This window comes from Stigmatopora nigra, chromosome 11 (assembly GCF_051989575.1).
Source record: "Stigmatopora nigra isolate UIUO_SnigA chromosome 11, RoL_Snig_1.1, whole genome shotgun sequence".
Taxonomy (NCBI): Eukaryota; Metazoa; Chordata; class Actinopteri; order Syngnathiformes; family Syngnathidae; genus Stigmatopora; species Stigmatopora nigra.
The window spans coordinates 12,840,353-12,861,917 of record NC_135518.1 but is presented as its reverse complement, the minus strand read 5'-3'; the positions used below and the strand labels follow the sequence as shown (position 1 = coordinate 12,861,917).

The 21,565-nt window shown below is 36.2% G+C and overlaps 1 protein-coding gene across 4 annotated transcripts in view; it reads right to left on the bottom strand.

Moving 5' to 3' along the window:
* The window catches only part of gpc6b (glypican 6b), a 79,272-nt gene that overhangs the window by 3,146 nt on the left and 54,561 nt on the right, over nucleotides 1-21,565 (bottom strand). For 3 of the 4 annotated variants that reach the window (XM_077727925.1, XM_077727926.1, XM_077727927.1), the window contains 5 exons: nucleotides 20,066-20,196; nucleotides 18,287-18,430; nucleotides 17,351-17,380; nucleotides 2,043-2,179; nucleotides 601-776 (listed from right to left, as the gene is read on the bottom strand). In XM_077727925.1, the coding sequence (XP_077584051.1) occupies nucleotides 601-776; nucleotides 2,043-2,179; nucleotides 17,351-17,380; nucleotides 18,287-18,430; nucleotides 20,066-20,196 (618 nt within the window). The remainder of the gene's footprint in view (nucleotides 1-600; nucleotides 777-2,042; nucleotides 2,180-17,350; nucleotides 17,381-18,286; nucleotides 18,431-20,065; nucleotides 20,197-21,565) is intronic. The other variant, XM_077727928.1, reaches the window with a different exon arrangement.

The following is a 21,565-nucleotide window of genomic DNA, read 5'->3' as shown; positions in this document are numbered from 1 at the left end:
TATACTTAAATCGAGGAAACGTCTCAGGCCAAATCTGGCAAATTAAAATGAAGAGTATAGATGTAGATTAAATTTGCTGATTTTCCCCCTTTTAGATCAATAATTGTCATTTTTAATCAATTTTTACTGTGTTTTTAGTTCAAAAATCATTTAGCGAAATCTAAAAATATATTTAAAAAAGCTAAAATAAACATTGTTTTAGATATATCAAAAACTGAATATTCAGGGATTTTAATACAGTTCTGTTAATCCATTTATTAAAAAAAAAAAATCTAAATATTATATCTAAAATGGTACGGCCCACCTGAAATCAAGTTGACGATAAAGAGGCCCCTTTATGCTACTTACTAAAACTATTTACTGCTGAATAAAGTCTGACTTGGAATTTTAATAAACTTAACTATCTATAATTATGCCCCTATTAACACCAATACAAATCTTCCCAAAAAAGCTGAATTGCCATTTAATATGCCCAGGTATACTAAACGGCAGGGGTATATTAAATGGCGCACAAATGGCAGACTCAAAAAAGCAAAAAAATATTTAATATACCCAGGTATATTAAATGGCAAAATACGAAATACATATGAAAGAACTCACTTGAGTCCTGAAAGTAGATATCATTTCCATTGTAGGCGTTCTTTAGTTTGTTGGTCATCACTCGCAGGGCCATGATTTGCTGACGGATAAACGTGTCTGGACGTGTGATGTCCACGTTGACCTCGGGGTTATTCACCTGATTGGTCAGTCCATCCATGACCACCTCTGGGAAATACCTTTATATGGGAAAGATACAACAAAAAGAAGTATAAATTTACACATATTTAACTACAGAGAAAGCAGAACATTGTCATGTGACGGGTTTCCATCACATTGGCAGCCCTGAGCGATAACACAAAGAGATTTAAGAGAACACAAGATGATACCCCGGGGATTAATAAAAATAAAATATGACAGTAGGTTTTTTGAAGAAGAAACAGGATTTTTGTTTGATTTGGTTCTAGTTATTGCTCTTCACAGAAGTTCTTATCGGAGAGAAAAAGATCACTTGTGATTATAAATTACTCATCTATGCAAGGCATCGTTTAGAAAGGCAAATGTTGAAGATCATTAAAGGTGCTTAAATGCTTTTATGTTAATGGGGAATGGGATGATTTTTTCAGGTCAGATTTAAGGGCAGTAAAGTTTGGGTTTCTGGATTATGGTATAGTAGATTTATTTAGTTTATTTTTTTTAATGTTTTTAAATATTATGGAAGAGGATTATGGGCACTTAAGACAAAAAATAGTTGGTCAAGATTGAAAAAATGAATGGATTAGGCTATTTTAAGAATGAAATCCGAATTTTAACTTTAAAACCAGAGGAATTCTGACTTTGTTGTCAGAAATCGGACTTTAAAATGACAAATTTGGACTTGATAGTCAAAATTCGGACTTTAAAATGAATAACTTGGACTTGAAAGCAAAAATTCTGACTTTAAAGTCACATTTTGGCCACCTTTGTTTTCATATTTAGTCAAAATTCTGAATATAAATTCCGAATATTGCCTATTTGTTATTTTCCTTCAGTGGCCCGAATCCTTGTTCTCAATATAATGAAACCCTGACATTTTATGTTAGAAACAAACCCTCAAGAAGTAACACACAGAAAAAAATATTTAACAAGGATGAAAGAAAGGGCGGAGAGAACCCTGAGATAATGAGAGAAAAGCTGCTTTAAGAAATGCCCCCAAGTCCGATAATATGACAAAATGTAGGCGTCGTTTCACGCTTATGTTTTTAAAATACATTCTGCTGCTTTACTCTGAAATGACACAGTCATTTCCTGCCTCACCACTAATCATTTTCCAAGAGCAGAACGTAAATGAGCAAACGTAATTAGCACTGTGGCTAAAGGTGGAAATCCTTCAAAAAAATGACTTAAAAAAATTGGAAGTCAAATTCCTTCGAGAAAATCTTTTATGGTCAGACTTCAAAAGCTCCAAGTTTGACGTGTCCTACTTTCCAATGCACTGGTAGACCCCCTCTCGGCCCCCTTTTTACCTCCCCATGGTGTGTCCATTCCAGCATTGGTCATCAGTAGAATTGGCGGAAGTCAATCTGTTGTCCTCACACATCTCTTCGGGAAGTCCAGACCAAAATCTCTTGGATTGCTTGAGTTTCTCTTTGACGTCAACAATCTGAGCAGATAGAGAAATAACAAAATAAAGGCATGTCCAATGTATAATGTCTTCCTTTGCAATCTTGAACGAATTTGTCAAATAATACAAAAGTACAAAAATCTGGGTTGTATTTAGTTTGTTGTTGACATTCACAGAAGAGCATGTTACCTATTAAAAAGACCCTGTGAGACACTAATAAAATTATATATAGAACGCAGCATCGCCAGTGACACTTGTGAGGATAACTGCTAAGGAAAATGAATTAATTAAAAAGGGGTAGATTGGATTAGATTAAAACTAACAGTATTGGTTGCAGTAACAAGACAGACAAGACACATAAGACATTGTAGACCTAATTAAAAAACTGGATGATTTTAGATATAATATGTAGATATTTGTTTTTAAAATTTGATTAAAAGGACTGGATTAAAAGCCCTGAATATTCAGGTTTTTAATAGATCTAAAACAATATTTATTTTAGCTTTTTTATATATATTTTTAGATTTTACAAAATTATTTTTGAACTAAAAACAGAGAAAAATGATTAAAAATGACAATTATTGATTTAAAAGGGGGGAAATCAGGAAATTTAATATACATCTATACTCTTTATTTTAATTCAATCCTAAAACAGAATGTCGGCACTCGTGATTTACTTTCCCGGGCCGCACAAAATGATGCAGCGGGCCAGATTTGGCCCCCGGGTCGCCACTTTGACACCTGTGCTCTAAATCATCCCTAGGTATGAGTGTGAGCGTGAATCATCATCCTTCCGCTGGTGTCCTGCGATTGGCTGACTAGCACCTCAGCATATAGAGACACAGACAGAAAACCATTCGCCCCGGCAACAAAAACTGGAATCGATCGCACGCTTGCCCGCACCCGAGTCAACCGAGCAAATCGCAAGTCAAACAATGCAGGGAATGTTTTCTTTAAGCACCAAAGTCACACAGCAAAGCAAATACCTCCAAATAATAAAAAAAAAAAAAAAACTTAATCTTGCCCTTTCTGACTTGGTTCAACTTCAAACTTTCATCAAGCCCATAAAATGTAATATAAGGGCGGGGGTGCTTCAGTCGGTTCATGTGAAATTGCATCGAACCTGAGCTAGAACATGAAAGGTACTTCGGCGAGATGTCGGCCTCCGCGACGCTTTTGATGTGTTAATCCCGTCACACTGACGCCGCTGAGGCTCTACGGCGCCCCCGAGGTCAACTTTTGCAAAGATTGACGACCGCACGGAAAACTCCCGCGCGTTCGAGACCCGGCTCGATGTAGTTTGACATGGCAGGAGCCAAAAAAATGAAGGAAAAGTTGTATTTTATTGATGTAAATGTGTGAACTAGGCCTCAACTCTAAAGTATTGTTTTTTTTTTCAGTGTACAGAAGCACAAACATTTTAAATACTTCATGCGGATATACGATTATACTCTGTTTTTAATCCTCTGCTGAGAGCAAGTACTTGAGAAGCTTTTGAGAAAGTCATATAAAGTATTTGGAGTTATTTGAGCTTAAGATTGCATTGTAAAGTCCTCATGTATTTTTTTATTTAGGGATAATTTATATTAGGTTAAGTTGAGGCTTTTTTAAAAAGGATTCCCTTATTAATTGTAAAATATTTCAAAATTTAGACCGTTAAGCTCCTTAGGAAAAAGAAATGTGTTCATTTAAAAAAATATATATATATGAATATATATAAATGAAATAGTGGTTAAAAATATTTTTTTACTGGATTCTGAAGACTTTCCTTAAGATTCATAGATATTTAAATTCTTCAAATTACAGTTAAAATAAATAAAAACAAAAACAAGAAAACAAAAAATGCTATTTTGACTAAAAATCTCAGAAAAAAATATCTACATAATCATCATTAACTTTGATCAATTTACTGTCAATAACAGCAATAGTGAATGCCCACATTTCAGCACCATGGACAGAGATATAGACATCCAATTCATTTTGACTGGGAGGCCTGGCAGAAACCATTCAAAATTTGTGTGTAAATCTACCACCCTCAAAAGCAGCTATTCATACAATTCCAAATTATTTGTATGCTCTCAAATATTATATCTTTATGATTAATTTCCACAAAAGGGAACAAAAGCAAATGAAAATATTTCCCGTGTACTCTAGAATAGCATTTCAATGGTGTTTTTGATAAAAAATCTCATTTCTATTTTTCCCAGGAACCGACATTCCGCATGGAATAAAGCGGCAAATAAATCAAGCAGTGAAGGAAAACATTTTAACACCAAATGATGAATGGGGGACATTTAGAACGGAGGGAAAACATTTTCACACAACCACAAAGATGCTTCTAGGAAAGGTCATCCACATCCTCATCCTCTCTCTTCCCCATAAATAAATACAATAACAAGTGCAAGGAGGAAAAAAGCTCAATGCAACAACCATCAATATCCACTAGATGACACTATGTCCTTGGAGGAAATTATTATTTTTTTCCTTCTAACGCAAGACAACTCTTAGAAAAGACATATTTTTAACAAAGCTTGACAGGAAACTGAGCCAAAAGCATATTGTGCAAACACAATTAGAAATGATCAAAATCGTATAAAATCGTGACAGGACGTTTGGTCTCCGGTCTTTTGGTCGCCGGTCAAATGTACTTAGATATTAAACAGTACTTAGATATTGAACAGCACTTAGATATTAAACAGTACTTAGATATTAAACAGTACTTAGATATTAAACAGTACTTGGATATTAAACAGTACTTAGATATTAAACAGTACTTGGATATTAAACAGTACTTAGATATTAAACAGTACTTAGATATTAAACACTACTTAGATATCAAACAGTACTTAGATATTAAACACTACTTAGATATTAAACACTACTTAGATATTAAACACTACTTAGATATTAAACAGTACTTAGATATTAAACACTACTTAGATATTAAACACTACTTAGATATTAAACACTACTTAGATATTAAACACTACTTAGATATTAAACACTACTTAGATATTAAACACTACTTATATATTAAACTCTTTCTCATGAATATAATTTTAAGAGCTGGTTTCAACAGTAAACTCTCTGTCACCATTTGACCAGCGACCAAAAGACCGGCGACCAAACGTCCGAGCACCTATAACATACATATAAATTGACAACTATCCATATACACCCTTTCTCAAAATTAACAGCACGTCTATCGCCATCAATGGCGCCGAAAAGCGGCGTCTCTGTTGCAGCAGCATGAAATGAGACGATTAAATATGAGTTTTAAGCATCAAACGTACATGAAAACAACACAGTTAAACCCTAAGATCGTTCCTAATCCCCGGGTTTCCTTCAAAGGTGCAATTCATTGCACGTCCGCTTTCATACAAAGAGCATATGAAACAATTTCTGCTCCCACTCTCTGCCTTTGAGGCCAAAAGAGAAGTCAAACTAGCGCATCTGGGAAGCCTCTCGGACTCTATTGTGTCTTGTGATCTCTTTTTTTTTCTCAGCAGTCTTTTCCGTCCTAAGCGAAGGCGAAGGTTTCGGCGCCGTGTGATCTTCCACCAAAAAAAAAGCTTCTCGTTTAAAGAAGTTTTCTCAGAATCTCTAAAAAAGTGGGCCAAGTGAGCGTCACTTCAAAAAAAAAAAAACGGTCTTTAAACTACGGGAGACGGCATGTTTACAAAATCCCCATCAAAAGCGGTCAATGCAGCTTAAAAAGTTGTTTGGAAAACATTCCTGCTAAGCCATGTCTCCTTTTAAATACATAAAAAAATATTTATTTACTTGTGGAATGACACATGGGAAGTGTTTGTGGAGAATAATGAATTTTGAGCAGGAATAAAAGAGAAGGAGCCAATGGCATAATTGTGTTTGCATACTTGGAGTGGTTGTGATGTGTACAGATGCTTCGCTTCGCCCGTCTTTCTTCCAATATTTGTTTTCTGTCGTGTTTGTGTACGCTGGCGCGGACACGCGGGGGTCATGAGTCAACGTGGGTTTTTGCGTGTGAGCTCGGCACACATGGCTAGCTTTGCCGTGGCACTTTCCAACGCCTGATTTTCAATTCAAAGTAGAGTCGCAATACGTGACGTGTGATCGAGGATTGCCCAACACCTGCTCGCCAATGAATCATGGTGACAGTCGGGGTAGGTGGCCAACGTGGAATAGAAACGTGAAACAGAGCTATCGTTATCACAGCCAAGACAAACAGACTCAAGGACAGTTTCTTCCATACTCTACTGGAGTTCTGCAGGAAGTAGGACACGATCAATACTTGTACATGCACTAAGCAGCTAATCACATTAGTCACTTTTGTACCTCACTTATTTATGTGGCCATTTATTATGTTGACTACTACTATGTATGTATTCATCATGTCGACTACTACTATGTATGTATTTATCATGTAGACTGGTACTATGTATGTATTTATCATGTAGACTACTACTATTTATTTATAATGTTGACTACTAGTACTTCTGTATTATGTTGACTACTAGTACTTCTGTATTATGTTGACTACTAGTACTTCTGTATTATGTTGACTACTAGTACTTCTGTATTATGTTGACTACTAGTACTTCTGTATTATGCTGACTACTAGTACTTCTGTATTATGTTGACTACTACTACTTCTTTATTATGTACACTACTATTTATTTATAATGTTGACTACTACTATTTATTTATAATGTTGACTACTACTATTTCTTTATTATGTTGAGTAATACTACTTCTGTATTATGTTGACTACTACTACTTCAGTATTATGTTGACTACTACTACTTCTTTATTATGTTGACTACTACTACTTCTTTACTATGTACACTACTACTACTTCTTTATTATGTTGACTACTTACTATTAAATCTCATATTTGTATTATGGCAATAAAAACAATCAATTCAATCATATTTTTGAGAATGGAAGTCAAAGTCAGCCATCTAAAATGCCATTATAAGATTCTGCTTCGATAGTCTCCAGCGCCCTGCGATCCCAACAAAAAAAGCAGAGTTGATAATGAAAGAATAATATTGATGCACTGACATTAGACAATCTTACATTGTTATGACAGTCAATCAATCACAAGTGTCTGGCTGATGGCAATTTTTTCCTGTTATTTTGTTAAAAAAAAATGCTTTCCTGTGGGTGTCCTCTTGAGGAATCCCATCTAGCATATCGAGCATCTTGTCATGGATTAAAAGCGCTTTGATTTGGATGTATTTTCCAATTGGCGCCCATCTGTTTGCAATGTGGGCGGCGTGGTTGGCTTAGCGGTTTGCTCAGCTACTTCAAAGTTACGAGGTTACGAGGTCAAATCTTTCTCCGTGCCGTTTACAAATCTTCTCTTACTCTACCATAACTTTTCACCAAATTAGCCATCTTCCCAAAAAAAACTTATATTCTTCACACTATCTTAAAATCCAGAATAATTCCCTTCTTCAATAGACTTTACGTACAAACCCATTTTTCATGGTGAACGCTAGCCTCAAGTTATTCCTCTGCTCATAACTCATCAGCCAATTACATCCTGCCTAGCCGTTATGATGTCACGCCATTGACGTAGTCTAACCATCTGCGCAATTCTGCCTACGTGAGCCCTATCACGATTTATAGATCTAAACCACTTTGCGGTAAACCCAAGTAGACTCAAGTACTTTTTTTACGAACAAGTTTTCGGGGTATCTGACGAAAACCTGACGCATGACCCTGACGAACGTGTCTCCATCTGGCAACCCGCCGTTTTCAATGGCTATTTAAAGGGCCATGTATCTAGGGATGTCCCACTGGCTTGACACTGACTTTAAATGGCGACTGCCAGTTGGACTTAAATGAGCTAGTGTTCCTTTTAATCACAGAGTCCACGGCGGGCCTGGCCACGGAAACCGCCAGGGTTAGGCCGCTCCTCCATCCACTTGTTTTCCCTGGCAAGTACTAGGTCAGTCTGCGTTAAAATAGTTTCCCCTACAATACACATTTTCGGTGTTCTTTTCTCCGTTTCAATTATAGTGGTCAGAAACTTAAAGTGGAGTTCATACCTAGTTTTTCACAGTTTTAGTTCGGGTACTATTCAGATAAATCTCGATTAACTTGGACGATAAATTCCGATGCGGAATTTCCTTGGTCTTTTGAACGCTGATTTGTTTTGACGTGTTGGGTAACATGGCAGAGTGTCAGCTGTCCGGTCTTATTTTATCGAGTTCTACTGTTGTTCCGAGACTACAAATGAACAGCTTCAAGGCCGCGGGTGCTATTTTGCTAAGTTAGCGGATTTAAATAAAGCAACTTGGTCTGTTGAAAGGTTTTCCGAGAACCACAGAGCATTGTTTCTATATCGATACATACAAAGAGACTGACAAATTCAAGGAAAAGACTTGGACTATCCAATTTTAACTGGAAAAGATTGGATTTTTCCTTTGTACATTTTTAACTAATCGTTAGTAGAGAAAAAGTAGTTTGTACAAAATTGTAGTGTTTCAGAGATGAATAAATAAAGCAATAAAGATTAGTATTTTTTTGTTTTTTGGGGTATTTTTGAAGAACAATAGATCAGAGTTTACTGTAGAAACCAGCTCTCAAAATTATATTCATGAGAGAGAGTTTAATATCTAAGAGAGAAGTTTAATATCTAAGAGAGATAGTTTAATATCTAAGTACTGTTTAATACTAAGTATTGTTTGACATATAAGTACTGTTTAATATCTAAGTATTGTTTAATACTAAGTATTGTTTGACATATAAGTACTGTTTAATATCTAAGTATTGTTTAAAATCTAAGTACTGTTTAATATCTAAGTATTGTTTAAAATCTAAGTACTGTTTAATATCTAAGGACTGTTTAATATCTAAGTACTGTTTAATATCTAAGTATTGTTTAACATCAAAGTACTGTTTAATATCCAAGTACTGTTTAATATCTAAGTACTGTTTAATATCTAAGTACTGTTTAATATCTAAGTACTGTTTAATATCTAAGTACACAAATTGAGCTAAATAATACAAAAAAAATGGCCATTGTTGTCATCTACTGGCAGTTGTGAGTTAGCAAAATTTTTGTGTGCTTAAAATTTGGGGTTAAAAGTTAAATTACAAAATAAACTTTGCGTCTTTTTTTGTTTTTTCTAACATGAAAAATGGCTTCATCCCACCCGATCCTCCAAAAGTGTACGATCCCGATTCAATGAGTGCATTTGAACTAATACATATTTATCACTTGTCACACAATGTGATTAAAAAGTGCTGCCTCAAAGAAAGCCCGCGCCAAGATTGGATTGGTTGGCGCACCGTCATCGCCCGACTTTGCTGTCAAACTCATTCTACATTCAATAACAATTTTGAATGGCAAATCCTGTCACACCCATGAGACACAACATCATTTTCAACTCTGTAGCAGAGAATGACTCACTCCAACCTTAATTTAATGTGACGGCAAATCTCGGTGTTGAAATAGACACAAAAAGGACAAAAAAAAATGTCGGGTCCCAAAAATAGAAGACGACTAACAATACTAAAAGCCTTTTTTTTCTTTCCTTTGCCTTTAATTTGAATGGGATTAACACATTGGATTCAGAGTGAGCACTATAACTCACTCTAGAGCGGCCATATTATAAATAATTGTTTAATTAATTTGCTTGTACATGCGTACCGGGTCGCCGTGTGCCAGTCCAGCGCTCAAGTGTGAAATAACTATATTCATTATTTGTGATCTGCTGACGTCAGTAGCTGTTCGGATTTTGCAGGGCAATTTAAATCATAACGCTGTTCGTTTTTCTGCACATTTGCCGCACAACAGTATTTTTAGACAACATAAAAACTGTAAGCCAAAAGGTAAATAAAGTACATATGATACCAGTAATTAGGCCAAAGTCAACAAAAGCCTCTTTTAGATTATTATTCTTTCAACTTGGTGGTTTTGATACGTCCAACACTATAAAATGACGATATTTTTTGGGATTTTGCGCTATATTTGATTAATTTTACTACCCACATTTCAGGACTGCTGCAAATCACTTATCCTTAACACAATTTTTTCACAATATACCGTATTTTCCGCACTATAAGGCGCACTTAAAAGTCTGAAATTTTCTTAAAAATAGACAGGGCGCCTTATAATACAGTGTGCTTTATATATGGAAAAAAAACAATAAAATGTATCCTTTGTTGAGGGTGCGCCTTATAGTCGTGAAAATACTGTAGTTATTTTGTCAATCCTCCCAAAACGACGTTAAGAACACTAATCCAGTTTTTTTTTTTACTTCAGTGCTAAATCCTATTAGCAAACTTGCAAATTTAAACGTGGATTTTCACATTTTTATGAACTTACACAAAATAAATGTAATAAAAAAACATTTCTGCCAGAAAATTAAATTCTGCGATGTAGTAAAGCCATGAAATTCTAATCTGTGATATTCTTAAAGATTATTGTATATGGAAAAAATGTAAAAAGTGTCATAAATTGAAGGTGTGCCTTATAATCCAGTGCGCCTTATAGTGCAGAAATACGGTATACATATGAATTATTTTAAAATAAACTTTTGTGGTCCCGGCTAGTCCTATTTTGTGAGTTCTGGACTCTTGAGCCAAACTAAAAAAATGATTTATATATGGTCATTCCCATTTTAAAAAATGATATTCCATTGAGTCACATTAAGCAAAGTTGAATTCTTATTACGCAGATAGTCTTCCATCCCTCTTTTATCATCCTAAACCTCATCATTGACTAATTAATTGTCCTCCCTCAGATGACAAATCACCCTTTCCCCCCCCCCATTATGTCACATTACGCGAACTTGACCTTGCACATATCCATTTTTTGTGTTTTACATCAAAATGGCCTCCAACCATTGGTTAGGTTCCGCGACAGCAACCCCAACGCGGTCCATCTCTGTGAAGAAAATGTACCGCACGCAGATCCCGCGGCCAGGAAATAAAAATGACAGAATATTGATGAATCAGTGGAGAGTTGGCACTCGTGACTCGCCCGGGGCCACGACAGCCAAAGTTTGAACAAGAGGGATGATTAAAGAGAGGCTTCGCTTGGTAGGGAGAACAGAGCCGTCATCAATGGGACACGTGGAGAGAGCTCCCCCTCGGGTAGAAGACAGACAGCCAAAAGTGTTTAAGGGCCAATGTGCATCATTAGTGCAATGACTGCTGGGAATGATCTACTTGCAGGACCTGCGACTGGACTATGGTTGCTGATTAGGACTTCAAAACATGGCCGAGTTTTCCTTTGGCATGTGATTATTTTGTGTTTTAACCATGCTAAATGGCATTAACTTAATCAGTGTCCATTCTATTTTGCTAAATATTGAAAGCATTTAAATATATTTTAAAAAATGTGTTCACTTGGCTATGAAATGGGTTGGAATTAACTAAAGATTATAGCAAGGATTTTTTTTAATGTAATACACACAGCAGATTTATTGTCAATGACAATATGGACGGTAATAAAAGAGACTTTTGCTAAAGATTTGTTTTTAAAAAAGTATTATTAGTATTTTTTAAAAGTTTTTGCTAAAGTGCATTTTATTTTGTTGCTATTCTGTGAACTTATCTTTTTTGTAGTATTTTTCTCTCCTGCTTACTGAATAAATACATATAGATAATATAAATATAGATATAATAAATATCAGGACTAAAAAAAACAATTCAGTCGTTTTAAGACACTTTTTAACCATTGAGTTGAATGGGTGAGAGTCCCAAAACTTTTGACAAAATAAGTGCATTTTGTCAAAAGTTTTGGGACTCTCACCCATTCAACTCAATGGTTCAAAAAAAGTCTTAAAACATCTGTCTTATTTATTCTTTTAGGTCTGATATTTATTCTTGGTCAAACATTTAAGTGTATATGGTCAAACTATGGCTTACCAAGAAGTTCAACATTAAGTACAGTTGACCTTTAAGGTAGACTTTTGTGAGATGTAACTGTACACCAATCAATACGGGCGATATTGATCTTGTTCGGAAACAAAAACTCCATTCTACATTCTTTTCATTTCAGACTTCCACGCTAGTGATGGATGTGCATCATTATCTGTAGGCTGTGACTGCGACGAGGACGCTCATCCATAAAATTCAGAGTCATTTCATTCATTTTCTACAATTGACAATGACATACTTTCAATTTATTGCTCAAACTACAACGCTATTGACGCCTGAATTCGTCAATGGCACCCAACAATGTCTACTTTCTCCATCCATGTTTAAAATAGAAATGCTGCAGATGTAATTGACGACTTCCCTCATTTAAAAAGTGGTCATTTCCGTGCAATTAGAGGTAAAATGACTTGAATAATAAAGCTAAATAAAGAGCCTCCATTAAATCAACCACCACATTTACCACACACGTGCTCTCATATCCAAGTTATTTCTCGCGGTCGATGAAAAAGTATGTTACAATCTAAGGAATGTCCATAATTATATGCCAGGTTAGGTGCAACAACCTATTTTGCTTTCGTTAAACTGGATTCAGTGCAAGAATGGCGGATATTTCGAAACTGCAGTTTATAATGTCAGGGTCAAAATGTTTGGGAAAAGAGTGGTTGGTTGGTTCCCTTATTTTTTTTACTTGTACTGACTTCACAAACCACATTTTTGGATGTTTTATTCGGTATTTCCTGCTGAGAAAAATTGCATTCTAACTTAAAAAAAAGGAATGTAAATGTAATGTTAATGAATAATTAAGTAGGCCATTGATTAGCTAGTGCACAAAGAGAGCCATAAACAATTCATATTTTCTAATGTTATTCCTTGAGAGCATACTCTGAATTTAAAAGTCAAAATACATGTAAATGGTTGTCTTTTATTTTTGTAATTTCACTACTTTTAAAGTGGAAAAAAAATAATACTTCTTATGCAGTTTCTAATCAATGAGAGTATGCATTCTTGTAGTCTAATGCAAAAAAAGAAGATTAGAGCAGTACTGGATGTAGTATCTCAGTTCTGTTCCATATTTTAGCTCAGAGGTTAGCGAAGAGCCAGATGCACCCATGGAAAGAGCCACATGTGGCTCCTGAGCCATAGTTTCCCTACCCCTGAGCTATATTTCCATTTTAAGTTAAGATTCTGCATCCTTTCAAACTCAATGCGAGTGATTAAACGAAAAAAGTCGTTCGGAAAGTCTGTTACAAATGTTGCCAGAATTGTGCCATCCATCGTCATAAAAAAAACAAAAATAAATAAAAATACGGTCTGCATTTTCTGTGTCTAACGGAAAAATTACATCCAAAACAAGTAATTGCATTGTTAGATGACATATAGTTTGTCTTTTGCAATTATAAGTCAATGAAAAAAGTATTTTTACGCCTACACTTTCTGGAATTCGGTATTTTTGCGCAAAGTAATTTGTGTAACAGTAGAAGGTATATCTTAAATATGTATTTTTTTTTTTACTTAAGGCCAAAGTGTGGCCCATACACGTTTGGATATTGCTGTTAGAAACACATGTTTTCTATTTTTCAACACAAAGCATCTGGTTAAGTGTGGGTGGTGGTGGCATAAGGGGTGACTAACTTTGTTTTTAATGGGTTGGGGGAGAAAAAAATAAGTAAAAAAACAACAACCGCAGCGACACGGAACTTAAGAAAAAGTTTTACCGTTAATGAGCAAAATCCTTTCGAAGATGGAGTTAAGTAAATGCTGTTAATCCGCAATTGTCCTGACCTTTTTTGAGTCAGAACACGTGGGTTTTTAAGAAAAAAAATTCTAAAAGGGCCTCCTGAACCGTTTGTTTGACGTTTTAAATTGCAGTGGGGAGCTTGGACAAACCTCGGGGTGTGTTTCCTAAATACATGTTTGATAGTCGCCGTTGATTCTTTCCTGACAACGTGATTTTCAACCAAAAAAATTGTTTAACATGGCAAAGCGTGGCATGAAGGCAGTCAGCCAGAGACTGCACTAAATTACATCTCTACCAATGAAAAAGGAACTATAATTTGTCTGCAATGATAGCTTTCACCACTGCTTTGAGGTCAAAATCATCAAGAGGGGATCATGCTTGTTTACAAAAACAATAAAAAAATAACACAAAGAGCCTACAGTGTGTCAAAGTGGTGGCCCGGGGGCCAAATCTGGCCCGCCGCATCCTTTTGTGTGGCCCAGGAAAGTCGACTTTTTGTTTTAGGATGAAATTAAAATGAAGAGTATAGATATATATCAAATTTCCCGATTATCTCACTTTTACATCAATAATTGTCATTTTTTAGTAAAAAAAAATCTGTGTTTTTAGTTCAAAAATCATTTTGTAAAATTTAAAAATACATTTAAAAAAAGCTACAAAAAATTGTTTTAGATCTATAAAAAACTGAATATTTAGGGATTTAATCCAGTACTTTTAATCCATTTATATAAAAAAATCTAAATATTATATCTAAAATGGTCCACGTGAAGTCAAGTTAACGTTAAAGCGGCCCGCGAACCAACAGTCGGACACCCTTGCCCTACAGTAAAAAGAAAACACCAAAAAAATGAAGCTTTTAAGTTGGAATCACTGAAAAATTGTAGTCGGATCACAACTTTATGCTAAAAATATATGCCTTAAACCTCAAAATATTCAAGGTGAACTTGCGTCCAATCCAATTTTAACAGGAAAAACTGTCAATACAACTAAGACAAGAGCTTCTATACCCAGTTGTCACTTATCACTCCAGTCAAAACTGATTGGTCAACGTATCAAATGAGACCCAAACAGGGTAAAACTGACCTGTCAAGCTTGTAATCAGCTTGGAACTGTACACATAAATCCCGTCTCCATTGAATTAAGGTCAAACGAGTTGATAAAATCACAAACTAGAGTCGACTTTTTATGTCACCACATAGATTGTTAAACAAAGTATCTTACAAAAGGACACAAGAGACCTTCTGACTAGCAAAATGAAGCGTTTTTCATCTAATCTATGAAACGTCTCTCATCTCAACAGCCTATTGTGCCTTCAAAGCCACTTCGGACTGGCGCTGATCTCATTTTGTGGCCCTGCTCGGGGGAGGGAGACGTGTGCGTGCTCTGACAGAATGTCAAGCAATTAAAGCATCGTGGCTCATTGAGCTGGAGGTAGACACCACCACTCAAGCCCCTCCCACCCGCCATCATTCCCATATCCCTTCGCCAACAAACGTACGCTTGAACATTTGAGCAAAAGACGTCGTCGTCAAAGGGCAAGCTAAACCCGTGTCGACTTTGCACCAGGCGGAACAGCTAATTATTGTGCATCGGTACGTAAAAAGAAGGAAAACAAAGATACGCTTGGCACCCGGAATCTGTTTTTACCACAAACATTCTGCTCCACTAATGATTGCACAAAGCAGCCGCTGGACTGTGTGACACATCATTTGTAATGGAGAGAAAGAACAACAAAAGGATGTCATATTTTCCTCAAGGAACTGTAACTGCCACTGCAACTTTTGGACTGGCATCTTAATACTTTGTAAAATCGTTAAAATACAGAAATAGCATATGAAATAGAATAGCATGTCGCATTGAAATAGGAAAACTAAAGCATTTTTTAGCAGGATCTAGAAGCTAAATGATATGTATATATAGGTGGTGTAGTGTGAGAATCATCTCAAATACTAAATGTGTAGGTTAGTTAAAGTACTTGATCAGGATTAACAGGTACATAGTAGTAACTTGGGCAGGATAGCATGGGTTGGGTTGAGGAGGAGCTTAGATTTGTAAAAGTTGGTGACTATGTTTTTAGATTAGGTGGGGGTACAAAAAGTGTAGTAGGATGTGCGTTTAGTATATTTGTAGGTAGTATTATTTGGTAGGTAGACACATATAGTTTAGTACTTTAAGTGGGAAGGGTTCGTGAGACCAGTATTTAGTTAAGTTGTCTGAGTTCAACATTTTATGGGAACTGGAATTTGATTATGTTGTTTGAATTCTAAGTTTGAAGTACCTTGGACTTCATTTTGAGTTTTATTTGAATTTTTATGTTAAGGTTGGAGTTGAGAACAAAATGTGGTCTAGAGACCACCGACCTTAAGTCTTGAGAACGGTCTTGGCATCTATAGAACTGGTTTAAAAGGTAAGGGGTTAAATTCTGGAGTTAAAAGTGTAGGTTGAATGTCGTCTTTGGCAAGGCAATCAAAAAGGAAGGAATATTGCATTTGCAGAACAGTAGTTTATGGTTTTGGAAGTACTATTGTAGAGTATTAGTAGTGATAGTAGTCAAAGTGTTGCCACTAGTAGTACACTATAATGTTATACTCTCTAAATGAATGAATAGGGAGTTTGGTAGCGTGCGACTTTGGGGACAGTTTCAAGTATATCCTGACTTGCAATAACCTTGCTACAATTAATCTTAGCTGTTTAATATTAAGTAGCTGCAAATACACCAGGCGACCAGGGTGAAATCACAGCAGATGTGCACAGGGTTTTAAATACGACCTCCGCCGACATTAAAAACAATTCCAACACCATTAACGGACTTCAATATTTTTTCCATCAAGCGTCTTGCAGAAGAATCAATAAAGGTCACGTTTGATAGTTTGAACTCAACCGGCTGGCCCGCGATTGGACGATAGCGTCAGACTTTTAAACGTATTCTATTACAACGTGTCACCTATGGCTGGAGAGGCGAGCTATTTTTGTCGAGTCGATCTCATGTTCAAGACACTCCCTGTCTGTTTCTGCAATTTTCTTGGGTCTGAATGCAGGCTGATTATTCATGAGCGCCCGCCTGGACACCGCCATGCATCGTCGTACTATTAGAGCAGCTGCTGAGCGCGGCGCTCTGTCAGGCCAGGTCACGTCCAAGATTTGTCGCCCGTTCTATTACCCACAGATTCCCGTACTGGGGATATATTTCTAGAATAGATGGCTTGGTGATACCAAATGAGGATGTGATGGCATATGGGCCAGTCATCCTTGATGAGTTAACGACTTAATTAATGTCGGGAAGCGGTAGCCGGTTGTAAAAGCTAAATATTTTCAATCCTTCATCAAATTCACGGGTGATGCGGCGTATCGCCAGGATCATTATTTGCTCGGCTTTTAGTTAAGATATATCAACTCGGCTATGGATTTTAGGAAAGCCACACGTGAGAGAGCTCAGGATTTGGCAACCCGGTTTATATGGGTGGAAAAGGGAAAATCAGAGGGTCTGTTTGAGTATAAAACAAACAAAGCTCCACATTAAATATATTCCTGTCACTTTAAACAATGGTACAAATGCCGACCTTCAAACAAAAAAAATTAAAAACTCTTACACTGTGTTGCATGGTTTTCCAAATAATCCTCTGGATTGCAGCAGGGAGAAACGGGAAAAAACAGACTTAGTAATTAATCGTGTACTCAAACAAGTCGAAAAACGAATGAATGAATGAGTTAATGAAGCAAATGGCGATTTAGCGTTAAATTATACAGGCAAATGATGACATTAATGGACAATGTTTTGTTTGTTAACATCTGTAACCAAGAAATTTCCTGAATATGTCTCATCTCAACTCATCTCAACTCATCTAGTCTCATCTAGTCCCATCTAGTCCCATCTAGTCTCATCTAGTCTCATCTAGTCTCATCTAATCTCATCTAGTCTCATCTAGTCTCATCTCGTCTCATCTCGTCTCATCTAGTCTCATCTAGTCTCATCTAGTCTCATCTAGTCTCATCTAGTCTCATCTAGTCTCATCTAGTCTCATCTAGTCTCATCTAATCTCATCTAGTCTCATCTAGTCTCATCTCTTCTATCCTAATCTAATCTAATATACGGAAATAGACATCAAATGTGATGTTTTGGCTACAAAAACGTCTTTCCTGCAAAATATTAGCTCCATTTAGCTGTCAACATTTGACCTTTACCCCCAAGATTGACATTTTTAGCTCTCGCTCTCAAGGTCAAATCTGTAAATGCTCCAATCTGTTTCCAATCCCGCAAACACCCTGCCTATATTTTATAAAATAAAACGAAGGCCACGGTCGCTCCACTGAACACGGCCTCCATTCGAGTGTAGGGATGTCACGTTTGGCGAAAGAGACGGTTGGCCGCCCGACAAACGCCGATCGATATAAACGGGATGAGAACGCAAAACGAATGGCTGTTGGCAAAAAGCCGCTTTTAAATCAAGGGTGTCAGAAGCAAAAAAAAAACAAAAAAAGACAAATGGTGTTGATGCATGGCCGGAAAAAGCAAACGCCGCCCTCACCAGTCTGTCGAGGCTGGTGCCAGCTGCCGTGGTGGGACGTTCTTCGGGGTTGTACGGCCTGAAACGTACGTTGAACACCACCGGAACGCCGCGAGCGGACCTGCTCATTCCGGCGGGTTTTGGTTGACCGCAACCTTGAAAAGCCTGCAATTACCCAAAAAATAAATAAAAAAAACATGGGCATCCAACAGTCAGGCATTGAAAAGATTTTTTTTAGAATGCCAGAAAAAACGCAGTGTTTTCTTTGAGACGTTGCGATTCATTCAACACCACACACGGAATTGGGTAACCACGGTGACGCTCTGACGGTGATTCAGCCGTGCTGTTATTTTAGCTTTTACAGTTTTTGGAAAAACAACACGTATATTAACAACCTATGTGATAAATAGAGGCTATAAATATCGATATCAAGCTGTCTGAATGGTTTTTTTAACCTCTTATAAACATTGAAAATGCCAGTTTGATTTAATGTTTTGAACCGGAATTTCCTTTTAACCTTAGAAGTATCTTTTATGTAAAAAAAATAAAGATCCCAGGGAGATAGAGTGTTAAAATAATAAGACAATTAAAAAAATAGCAGTTCTCCCACTGTTTTGACAAGGCTGTCAACAGCAACTGATAAATAGCACAGAAATAAAAACTCACTAAATTATTTATCATAGTTGCTTTTGTTGTTGTGCCACTTTTTAGCTTAAATAAAGGTTTAGCATAAGGACAAATTTAGATTGTTTGTCTTGTCACTGATGGCAATTGATGCTTAAAAATACAAATTTCAATAAAAAGTACTTCATAGTATGAAAAATTGACAAAAAAAGGTACAGCACCTAAACTAAACCCCATAGAGAATGTAAGGAATAACGCATATTTTGGGATTTCTGGGAAAAATAAGCTTTCAACAGCAATTAACTAAATTTTAACTAAAAAAAAAATAAGATGATGTATATTTTAAAAGTGGTTTGTGTTTATGATTTAAGATAATTTAAGATAAAGAGCTCAGAGAGCCTTCCTCATTTGTAAAACATTATTTTTTTGGGGGATTTGTTTGTAGTTTTAAATTGCTTTGACAAAGTTACTATTTATTTGTGTACTTTTTTTGTGCACCAAATATGTTCCGTTTCCCCCCCAAAAATGTCATCATTTTTGACTCCTTGTCTACATTTTCCGACGTAAAGGTTTCTACAGTTTACCTCAAAATAAAAGCTTTTGAAAGTCATTCCCATTGTTGTGAAAATGAAGGACACAAAAGTCCCCCAAATGACAGAAAACGACGACAGCGGGCGCTTTTGTGGCAGGTACGCCATTCAAGATAATGAGCTACGTCTACGTGACAAGCATTTCCATTTTGGGGCATTGTTTGCTTAACGCAGTTCATTTTGACAACTTTGTCATTTGCACGTAAAACTTTTCAAAAAACTTTTTTTTGTTGGTATCACTACATCTTTTACTTTATACCCATTGTGTGTAGGATTAAAAAAATCATGAACAAAAGTCTGAAATCTACAATCAATCTGGCATGTTCTTTAACTAAGAGTGGGTGGAATGTGCTTTTTTTATAGAATCTGTCACAGGCTTGCCATAAATCTGGAAACAATTCCATTAAAAAAATGAATAAAGCTGGCTCTGAACTGTATTTTTTTTATGCACATGGACCGTCACATTATCTAACCATAATTCCTACATGTAATACTATATTCAGATGTAAAATGTGTGTAAAATAATACATTTAAAAGTGGAAAGGTGGGTGTTTTACGATGAAAAGACAGGTTTTACAATACATACCTTATAGGAGACTTGAGCACTATTGTCTTGCATATTCATAATGGCGTCGGAAATCTTGACATCGATGGGGTCCATGACGGATTCGATGTTGAAAGGTCCTTCCAGACGGAGAGCTACCAGAAGCATGGCGTCTGTCGGGGATAGATTTGAAAGGCTTTATGTTTAAGGGCTGTCAATCAACAGTCTCAGGTTGCTATGATATAGGGACACATTAACAGGAATATATTATAAAGTGTGCCAAGATTGGATTCAAGAGAAATGTCTTTCTTTGATTTCATTTGATTTTAACTCTACGTTTAATGCAAAAAGTTGTTGAAGTTTGATTTTTGTGTGAATTTAAATACTTTTTATGTATTCTGGAAGGAAAAGTGGAGAGTATTGGATTGGGAAATTTCATTGTTACTGTAGCAAGAGGATGAGAATACAGACACAGAAAAAGACATTTTAGACATAAATAGATAGTTAATAAGTACGTTAATAAATAAATACATGAATAGATATATAAATGAATAGGCATTTTGTTGAAATATATATATGCCAGTAAAAAAAACCATAAAAGAGTAAAAAATATCCAAAGTTACATCCTGGCATGGTAAAATCTAAAATATTGCACAATCTTAGCTATTAAATAAGTAATATAAAAATATAGTAGTCAATTCCCGGCATAGTAAATTCTAAAAGATTGCATTTGTTGTTCCTTTTCTATATTTAAAATTAATAATAGCTGTCTCATCTTTTTAAACTGGGAGGAATGGTGGCAATCCGTCTCTGCCCAGTCAAGAGAAGCCAATTATTAGACGATCTGTTCATTTTTTTGTTCATCTTATCCTCCAGGGAGGGTGCCGGAGCCTATCCAGGCAATGGCAGGGTGGCATGGTGGTCTTTTGGGGTAAATTAAATCTTTATGTTGAATGACCCCGTCACATCAAGCAGATTCCATTTGGCCAGGCGCGACCAAAACACGCTGATGAGTCATTGATTTAATGAAAACGCCAAGTAGCGATTGGCAGAGGCTGCGAGCGCCGCGGGAAGGTCAACGCCTCATTAATGTCATCGGGTGGGCATGAGCCAAAGCTTCATTGAATCAGGACGCTAACTTTTCTTTCCATTGACATTAATTACGGGCCTTTTCAAGGCAACGCATTGACATTTTGGCACGGTGATAAGGAAAAAGATTCGGGTGACATCCAAAAATCAAAGCCACTCGCGCTTCCACCACCGGGAAAAGCTCAAAATGAGGATAATTGAGCCATTTAAATGCCCACTAAAGCCCATAGGGGGTGGATGCTAATGCAAGACTGGCATTTAAATGGCAGTTGCGCAGGGAACCAGTGGATCAAAATCAAATTGAAAGCAAAAATATAAATCCTATAAAATCAGTCACATTTAAGTGTATGATATTTTTCATATAACTGATACTCAAAAAATCCTCAAAAGTCGCAGTAGAAGACTGTCAAAATCAATAATATAAATATATATATATATATATATATATATATA